We start from the raw sequence: 10,261 nt of genomic DNA on the forward strand, positions 1-10,261 counted from the left end.
CCATCAAACCCTAAACTCCCCCCTCTGCACCCCACTGGTCTGTTACATCAAACCCTATCCACCCTGCACCACATTAGTCTGCAACATCAAACCCTCCCCCCTATGCCCCAACTGGTCCGTCACATCAACCCCTTCCCCTATGCCCCAACTGGTCCATCACATCAAATCCCCATGTACCCCACTGGTCCGTCATAACCCCCATGCACCCCACTGGTCAGTCACATCAAACCCTCCCTCTGCACCCCACTGGTTCATTACATCAAGCCCTACCCCTCCCCCTGCACCCCACTGGTCAGTCACATCAAACCAACCCCCATGCACCCCACTGGTCCTTCACATCACCCCCCATGCACCCTACCCCACTGGTCCGTCACATCAAACCCCCCCTCATGCACCCCACTGGTCCGTCACATCAAACCCCCCCCCATGCACCCCACTGGTCCATCACATCAAACCCCCCCATGCACACCACTGGTCCGTCACATCAACCCCCCCCCATGCACCCCACTGGTCCGTCACAACTCTTCCTCCCACCACATCACTATTTACCCACCCTGTGCCAATACTACAGGATACGCACAAGCTTCATGTTGGTTGCTGCTGGAGCGTTGCATTCTGGGCAGTTGGTGGGGAACTGCAGCACCTGTGAAGAGAATGTTGTCATTGCTGAGCACTTACTCCCGCCTGCACACGTGCTCTTTATACCCCTATCCCAATCACACACGCCCATTCCCACACACTCGCTAGCCCCTCTCCCAGTAACAGTCCCCCAGACTCCCTCCGCTGCATTACACATCTTCAGTTCTCACCTGTTTCCCCAATAAACAAAGGTGTCAACAGCATAAGCTTCCAAATGTTTTCTTTATTTAGGGAAGGATTCAAAGGTACAAAAATAGCATTAACGTTTCAGGTTATACACTCAATTATAATACTTGTTCAGGCCAGGTAACCACTCACCTACCCCATCTACTGGTAAATTCTGAGTACTACAAGTTCAATGTATCAAAATAGAAAATATACAAAACTGTTTAAAAACAGTTAATTCACAAACAGTTTATAATTTGTAAAAAAAATACCTTTGTACACTGTACTGAATTGAATAAACTACATAAATACTGATACATCGTAATCTTTATTCATTCCAAAAGGCCTCACTGAGTTACGTGTAGATATCCAAAACAATTCTTTTCTTTTTAATAATTCCCTATTGCCCCCTCTTCTAGGCAGTTTAATGTGGTCAATGATCTGCCATATTAATTGGCTGATAAAGTGCCCTGCTTCCAGGAAATGAGATGAAACGGGCGCATCTTTATTATTGCACCTAATGTTTGATTTATGTTCAGTGATATGATCAAGTATCCTTGTGGTCTCTCCTGAATAAATCCTGGAACACAGGCACTTTATCAGATAAATCACATAACTTGAGTTACAAGTAAAGAAATATCTAATATTATACAATTTACCAGTTTGCATGATATGGGTAAAAAATTTCTAGACTGAGGATACCCTGGGGAATTAATAAATCAAGAAATTACTAAGGTAAATCAAATTAAAAGATCTGAGCTGCTTTCTCTGACAAAAATTCAAGAAAAAGATGACCGTTTGGTGTTTGTCTTTAAGTATGGTAGCCATAGTAAGAAACTGAGTAGAATTATACAGAAACATTGGCACATACTGCAACAAAGACTTATCCTGCTTTAAAGACCCTCCTATGATGGCATATAAAAGAAATCGTAATATTAAAGATATTCTTACAAAAGCTGATATAGGTAGCCAGTCCAAAATGGAAACAGGCTACATAACCAAGAAAAATGTGGGTTGCTATCCCTGTTTGGGATGCTCTAATTGTAATTCTTTAATTAAAGGAGATAAGTTTGCACACCCGAAAACTGGTAAATTGTATAATATTAGAGATTTCTTTACTTGTAACTTAAGTTATGCGATTTATCTGATAAAGTGCCCGTTTTCCAGGATTTATTTAGGAGAGACCACAACAAGGATGCGTGATCGTATCACTGAAAATAAATCAAACATTAGGTGCAATAATAAAGATGCGCCCGTTTCATCTCATTTCCTGGAAGCAGGGCACTTTATCAGCCAATTAAGATGGCAGATCATTGACCACATTAAACTGCCTAGAAGAGGGGGCAATAGGGAATTATTAAAAAGAAAAGAATTGTTTTGGATATCTACACTTAACTCAATGAGGCCTTTTGGAATTAATAAAGATTACGATGTATCAGTATTTATGTAGTTTATTCAATTCAGTACAGTGTACAAATGTATTTTTCTAAATGTTTTTAAACAGTTTTTTGTATATTTTCTATTTTGATACATCGAACTTGTAGTACTCAGGATTTACCAGTAGATGGAGTAGGTGAGTGGTTACCTGGCCTGAACAAGTATTATAATTGATTAAACACCTACAGGTGTATGCTAATTAAGTAACCTGTGTGGCTACAAAACAGAGTTTGTGAATAGTATTACATTGTATGACCAAGGGTGTATAACCTGAAACGTTACTGCTATATTTATACCTTTGAATCCTTCCCTAAATAAAGAAAAAAGATTTGGAAGCTTATGCTGTGGACACCTTTGTTTATTGGATGTACTTTGGAGCTAGCAGTGAGCACCTGTCTGCGTTTGCATTGCTTGAAGATATTGCTGGTTCCCTACATTGGATTGAACTCACTCGTTTCCCCCCCCCCCCACCCACTTTACACTTTCTCTGCACTGGACCCACCAATACCCTAACGCTTTGCCTCTGCACTCATTGCCCCTCCCTCCCTGGTACTGCTCAGGATTACCTCATCTCTCAGCTCCTCTGCGTTACACGCTGGGATCTCACTTGGTTCCGCAGCTACAGCCGATTTCTGGACAACACAATCAGCAAGAAACAATAGGAGAAGCAAACAGCCTGATCATGATGACAATTTCTATTTAACTAACTTAAAGAAGACATATTACAGTTTATTGGGAACAATATGACATCTGTTAAATAAAAATGTTTTCACATACATTTAGTTCTTCTGAGTCTACAGAGCTGAGGGGGTTATCATCAGTCAGTCAACATTAATACATCAGTATCTGGTGTGCACTGTCTTTTATATATAAAACACCTTGTTATTGTCTTTGTTGTCTAGTTATACAACATATCAGACTTTTTGTTTACCAATAGTCAAAATTCGCCACCATTTACCTTTTTTTTTTTTTTTTTTTTTTTTTTTTGGAGGAGCCAAATTTGTGATTTAGTCCACGGCTGACAAGGATAACCGTGGAACTTATGTCAAAGTGCATTGTTTTGCAGCCGTTATCAGTTAAAGCCAATTAGTGACCGATATTTCCGATATTTAGCAGGATTAGCATCGATATATCCGCTGATGCAATTCTAGCTATGCAAATTAGAAAATCCTCAATTTTCAGGGCTAAAATACATGAAAATGGGCGACAAATAATAAAACTAAACATTTTATACTAAAATCTTTTAACTGTCCCTTGAAAAAGCTTTTATTTTACTTTTCATACACACACTTAACCCGTTTCAAGCTATGTTCAGAAGCCTTGTGCTGTCCCCCCAACAGGTCTCACCTCCAGACCAATCATTCGGTCCTGCTCTGAGCTTCTTTTGTAACGTGTTACAGTCAGCTGCTCATCCTTCTGAGGGGCATATGGGTTCTCTACAAAGCTATTACCAGAAGGGTCATCCAAGACCTAAACAGAAGGAATCAAGGGGTGAGGCTGTATATCCTATCCCACATCACCATAATGTGGACCTAAGGTCAGTGGACCCTATGCCCAGTTTACTTACTAAAGTGAAGCTGGTCTCTCCGTCCTTCAAACGCTGCAGCTTAGTAATGATTTCATTAATTTTCTCTGCAACTCGCTCATCTTCAGCCTGGGATGGGGGGGAAGACGTTTACATTAACATTTGTGTCATGTGCCCAGAAAGTAAACAGGAAGATAAGGGGAAGACACCACGCACATGAATGTGGGACGGAAGGATGAAAGCTGTAGCTCTATCTCACACAAAATAATTCTTAAGCTATAGTGCCTTGGTCTAGAGACCCAACTGTAAAGTAGGTAAAATGCTGTCTTAAGGCTACGAGAGAGTGTCTTAATAAATGGAGGACCTTCAGCAGTTGTGAAGTTACTAGTGGTGTTCCTCAGGGGTCAGTTCTGGTACCCGATTTATTTAAAAATTATCAGGGATATCCACAAAAAGCTGCAGGGGAATGTGTCTTTTGGGGGTGGATCAATTGAGACTTGGACAAACTATAGCAAACTTAAAGTCAACATTACAAAATGATGCATATATTAAAGAAAAAGGTTTATTAGACTCAAAGACTCCACTAACTGTTACTAAAAACAAACTTTTAGATTATTTTAAATTTGGTAAACAATGCTATATTGGTTGCACTTTACCGACCTCTAGCTATGCCTCATCTTGTGTATTAGTAGAAGCTAAAATCTAAGTTTCTAGGTAAATTCAGAGCATATAATTACCAACTATATCCACGTGCCTACGATACGCGGCATAACTGTTTAGCCACACTTGTTTTTTCCCCATTGTAATTTATGCAACTCTTTTTGAAAGGTCGCTCTTGCTTTTTTTTTTTTTCCCCCATTTTGTCTGTCCGTTTTTTTTGGTATTTTTCATCAACTTTTTTTTTTTCTTTCTTTATCCATCAAGGGTCCGCTGACCTTAAGATATGTCCACTACACATAATTAACTGAAAGCTCAACGTATATTAATGAAATCTGAGCGTTGTCAGTAACCTAGCATCGTAGCCTCACTTTAGAAATTAAACTCTGGGAAAATATCTACTGCAAAACAGATTTTCAACTGTCCATGACTAATTGTCGTCAGATGAAAAAGAAATCAGGTTGCCGATTGGGTACGGCATTGTAAAAATTTTACTCACCCGCAAGAAATTTTACCTGCACTTGGCGACCAAACTGGTCTATTCATATGCACTGTACATGCATGTAACAAAGTAGAGGGCACGGCGCGTAGACAAAAACCAAGTAAGCTGAGAGGGCACGGCGCGTAGACAAAAGCCAAGTAAGCAAAGAGAACACGGAGCGTAGATAAAAGCTAAGTAAGCTGAGAGGGCACCGAGCGTAGACAGAGTTAAAGTGATGGTAAACTCTCCCCTTTTTAAAATCAGATCTGGAATGTAAGCGCTATTTTAGATGGAGTTGTATTCATCATGTGCAATGAAGATGCGCTATAACTTAGTTATTAATATAATTGTCGTCAGATGAAAAAGAAATCGGGTTGCCGATTGGGTACGGCATTGTAAAAATTTTACTCACCCGCAAGAAATTTTACCTGCACTTGGCGACCAAACTTGTCTATTCATATGCACTGTACATGCATGTAACAAAGTAGAGGGCACGGCGCGTAGACAAAAGCCAAGTAAGCTGAGAGGGCACGGCGCGTAGACAAAAGCCAAGTAAGCTGAGAGGGCATGGCGCGTAGACAAAAGCCAAGTAAGCTGAGAGGGCATGGCGCGTAGACAAAAGCCAAGTAAGCTGAGAGGGCACGGCGGGTAGACAAAAGCCAAGTAAGCTCAGAGGGCACGGCGCGTAGACAAAAGCCAAGTAAGCAAAGAGAACATGGAGCGTAGATAAAAGCTAAGTAAGCTGAGAGGGCACCGAGCGTAGACAAAGTTAAAGAGATGGTAAACTCTCCCCTTTTTAAAATCAGATCTGGAATGTAAGCGCTATTTTAGATGGAGTTGTATTCATCATGTGCAATGAAGATGCGCTATAACTTAGTTATTAATATAGATATGAAATTCAAATCCCCCACGTTACACCACCCACTTCAAAAGTCAATTTTCCTGTCAGCTAAATGATTGAATTACTCTCCAATCAATGCTCTAGCTACAACAAAAGTGCCAGATGGGGAGAGCGCTGATTGGACAACAATTCAATCTGTTAGCTCACAGAAAATTTTACTTTTGAAGTGGGCGGAGGAGCATGCAGTATTTGAATTTCATATCTATATTAAAAAGCATGTTATACTGCATCTTCATTACAGCTAATGAATTAAACCCCATCTAAAATAGCGCTTACGTTCCAGATCTGATTTTAAAAAGGGGAGAGTTTACCATCACTTTAAGCTGAGGGGACGCGAAGAACAAACTAAAGCAGCAAGCTAAGGGGGAATATAAATCTCAAAAAGCAGATGGGGTAACTCACAATGCGGAGTGGCTGATCTTGTAGCAGACCGGCAATTGCTCTCTCCAGCATACCTTCAATCGTAGTGAGACCTAATGAGAGGACAAATGACAGTTTTTTTGTTCTTCTAGTAACTTACACAAAGCCCCCTTCACACTCACAGGCAGGTCCACAGTCACTCACAGGTAAACACATAGGCACGTGCCCAGTAACAGGCAGGAGCACTCCCAGGCTGATCTACAGTCACTCATGTCTATACAAACCCACACTTCTAGACATGTAGAAAGCCATTGTGCCTAAAGCACATATTTTGCAAATATGTTCTTACTTCCTTTTTGGGTACAAGCTGGGATTTCAAAGTCAAGTTCAGGAATCTGCGTTGTTGCATAATCAGATTTTACCACTTCACGATTCACATCCTGAGAGGATAGAAAAGAAAAAAACAGATGAGGCTACCACCCATCTAAGTATCAACAGGCAAGAAAATAACTTCTAGGTGCCCTTGGCACTGAAAGTCTAACCATGAACACTGGTATATTAAAATTTTTTATATATATATATATATATATATATATATATATATATATATATATATATATATATATATATATATATATATATATATATATATATATATATATATATATATATATATATTTATAATAATAATAATAAATAAAACAGCAGATACAGGGTTACTTAAAGGGACATGAAACCCAAATTTTTTCAATCATGATTTAGAAAGAGCAGCAATTTTAAACAACTTTCCAATTTACTTCTATTATCGAATGTGCTTAATTCTCTTGATATCCTTTGTTGAAAATCATATATAAAAAGGCTCAGTAGCTGCTGATTGGTGGCTGCACATAGATGCCTTGTGTAATTGGCTCAACCATGTACATCGCTATTTCATCAACAAAGGATATCTAAAGAATTAAGTGCATTATATAATAGAAATAAATTGGAATGCTGTTTAAATTTGTATTCTCTATATAATGCATGAAAAAAAAATGTTGGGTTTCATGTCCCTTTAACCAATCAAATTTTCCTATGGAAATCCCCCAGATATGCATACCTCTGGAGCTCCCACCACCCAGACCCCTGTACCCCTGGATCTCCCGCCCCCCCCCCCCGGGCCTCTGTACCCCTGGAGCTGCCCAAGCAAAAACGTCTGTACCTTGAGAGCTCCCCCACCACGGGCCTCTGTACTCATGCAGCACTACCGCCCCCCTGGCCTCTGTAGCTCCCCCACCCAGGGCATCTGTACCACTGGAGCTCCCCCACACCGTCCTCCAGAAGTCCCCTATCTTTGTGGTTTACCCAGAACATGTGTAGATATCACACTCACCCGCTTGTTCTTAACTTGCAAGGAGTATCGTACACCCAGGTCCTGAATCCGACCTGCAGACTGGATCTCTGTGTTACTCCAGTTGCAGGACTCACATGTAAAGGAACTGACGATGATCTCTCTAAAGAATGGTACCTTGGTGAAGAGAAGCCTGGTCAACCCCTGTGGAGAGAGAGGAGTCACATCTCACATGTATGTTGCGGTTTTAGGAACAGAAAGCTGAGCTACATGTTGCATTGGGTGGGGCCACATCACATGTTGCAAACACAAAATGAATAATCTCTCTTTAATGAGCTGAGGAAGTTATAACTTGTCCTGGTAAGCAGATCAAATCCCCTCTGAAGCATTAAATCAATTAAAACAATAAGCAGCAATTGAACCTGTGACATCTTAACATTTGTCCTAAAAAAAATGTATCATACAGTTGTTTACATGTTTTGTCCCTATCAACCAATAAATATTTTGATTGACAGGGAGTGGCCTGAAAAAACAAAAAGTATGTTTATTCAGCACACACATAGATTTCAAAAATACACACCAGAGGACTTATTTTGTACAAGGCGACTAAAATATAGGCAACATCAGCATCAACCTTAGGCCAGAGGAACCACAAACAGGGTAGACCTCACCTGCAGGCTGTGATACATGTGCCCAGTGCCAACCAAACACACCTGTAACAAAGACAAGTTAACCGTTTATGTGCTATTAGATTCTCTCATGTAAAAACTAATTGCACAGAGCTGGGCGGCACATGAGGTGTCTCATGATCTTTGGTTGTTGGGTTTACAAGCAGCAATAGACCACCCAGCAGTGTATTGTACTTATATAAGCAGACACAGGTCGTGCCAAAGTAGTAAGTCTACGTGTGCAGTGGCTGCTATCCATAAGCTGCAATTAAACACTTGCCAAAAAAATAAGCTGGTCCCCTATCCCAGATTGCTCACTGAATTCCCTGCAACCTTTCCAAGTCCAACAATACCTCCTAAACTCAAGGAACAGCCCCCTGGTAATAGTGGTCCCACACCCTCTTGATCCTCCTGAATGCCCCAAGCTTTCTGACACAACAGTGACTTCTGCAGCCCACCTCATACCACAGTAATGGTATGTGGTACCACAATGAACCCGTATGCCCTTATTCCTCTAGATACCCCCTCTGACTCCACAGACTCCTTTTCCAAGTGAATCTCAAACCCTCCTAGAACCAGAGAGGTCTCCCATGTAGAACCGCCCCAGAGACTCCCTAGCCCCGCAGAGTCTCCGTATATCCACCTCCCTGCCCCTCTCTTCATGCCCCGCAGAGACTCCTCCTCCTTGCCCTGCAGAGTCCCTAGCCCCTCTCCCTTCTGGCCAGAAGAGATAGACCCCAAACCTCACATTGCGGTAGCAGTTCATACACAGGGATTCTATCTCTGTCGGTTGCTGCTCCTCATCATCTGCGTTTATCTCCTGAAAAATGTGAGATGAAATGCGCGGCCCTGAAGTGTGGAGAACAGACATACTGTAGAACACACGCAGTCACCTGCGCTTGCTGTATACAAATTACCACTTCCGGTAACACTCATTACTCTTGTCACAGCTTGCGCTTAATTTCCGGTTCCGAATTGTATCACTTCTGGGAGAAGGGTCTAGCTGGTACCTGTCACGTGACGTCACCGTGTCATCTAAATCTCGCCAGCACGCACTTTTACACGTTCCCGCACTGAGCAGTAAAGATCGCGTGTAACTCCTGGTGCGCACGTGTTATGTGTAATTGGGGCCACTGGTGTGTGTGTAATGTGTAACTGGTACTACTGGTGCGTGTTTGTAATGTGTAACTGGTACTACTGGTGCGTGTGTGTAATGTGTAACTGGTACTACTGGTGTGTGTAATGTGTAACTAGTACTACTGGTGTGTGTGTGTAATTTGTAACTGGTACTACTGGTGTGTGTAATGTGTAACTAGTACTACTGGTGCGTGTGTGTAATGTGTAACTAGTACTACTGGTGCGTGTGTGTAATGTGTAACTAGTACTACTGGTGCGTGTGTGTAATGTGTAACTAGTACTACTGGTGCGTGTGTGTAATGTGTAACTAGTACTACTGGTGCGTGTGTGTAATGTGTAACTAGTACTACTGGTGTGTGTCTGTAATGTGTAACTAGTACTACTGGTGCGTGTGTGTAATGTGTAACTAGTACTACTGGTGCGTGTGTGTAATGTGTAACTAGTACTACTGCATACCTCCCAACATTTCAAAATTCAAAAGAGGAACACCCCCCCCCAAAAAAAAATTATGTGGGCGGGGCTTAAAAAAATCATAAGACCAAAGTAATATAAATAAAAAAAATTATAAATTCATAGATTTTAATATACTTAGGCAGCAAATCAAACACAAGCTCAAACCATTGGTATGGCTATGTGAGCTATGTATTTAATTATCCTTTGCACAGACATTGCTAAATATTTTTATCTTAATTGGACAATTAATAATAAATTCTTTAAAACTACTCTCTGCATTCCCCATTAATATTCTAAGTTCTGGCCTTTAAAGTCAGCAAAAATGCACAGTAGCACACTACATAGTATACACTTATACATGCAGATACACACACTACATAGCATACACTTATACATGCATATACACACACACTACATAGCATACACTTATACATGCAGATACACACACTACATAGCATACACTTATACATGCAGATACACACACTACATAGCATACACTTATACATGCATA

The 10,261-nt window shown here is 41.0% G+C and overlaps 1 protein-coding gene across 1 annotated transcript in view; it reads right to left on the minus strand.

Annotated features, from left to right (window-relative positions):
• The window catches only part of ZPR1 (ZPR1 zinc finger), a 65,307-nt gene extending 56,203 nt beyond the window's left edge, over positions 1-9,104 (minus strand). Inside the window, exons 1-8 of the mRNA XM_053691380.1 lie at positions 8,909-9,104; positions 7,535-7,696; positions 6,515-6,605; positions 6,208-6,278; positions 3,809-3,895; positions 3,589-3,711; positions 2,808-2,873; positions 577-643 (exon numbers count right to left, since the gene is read on the minus strand). Coding sequence (XP_053547355.1) covers positions 577-643; positions 2,808-2,873; positions 3,589-3,711; positions 3,809-3,895; positions 6,208-6,278; positions 6,515-6,605; positions 7,535-7,696; positions 8,909-9,031 — 790 coding nt within the window. The 5' untranslated portion in view covers positions 9,032-9,104. The remainder of the gene's footprint in view (positions 1-576; positions 644-2,807; positions 2,874-3,588; positions 3,712-3,808; positions 3,896-6,207; positions 6,279-6,514; positions 6,606-7,534; positions 7,697-8,908) is intronic.
• Between the last annotated feature and the right edge of the window lie 1,157 nt (positions 9,105-10,261).

Source organism: Bombina bombina, chromosome 8 (genome assembly GCF_027579735.1).
Source record: "Bombina bombina isolate aBomBom1 chromosome 8, aBomBom1.pri, whole genome shotgun sequence".
In the NCBI taxonomy this organism is placed as follows: Eukaryota; Metazoa; Chordata; class Amphibia; order Anura; family Bombinatoridae; genus Bombina; species Bombina bombina.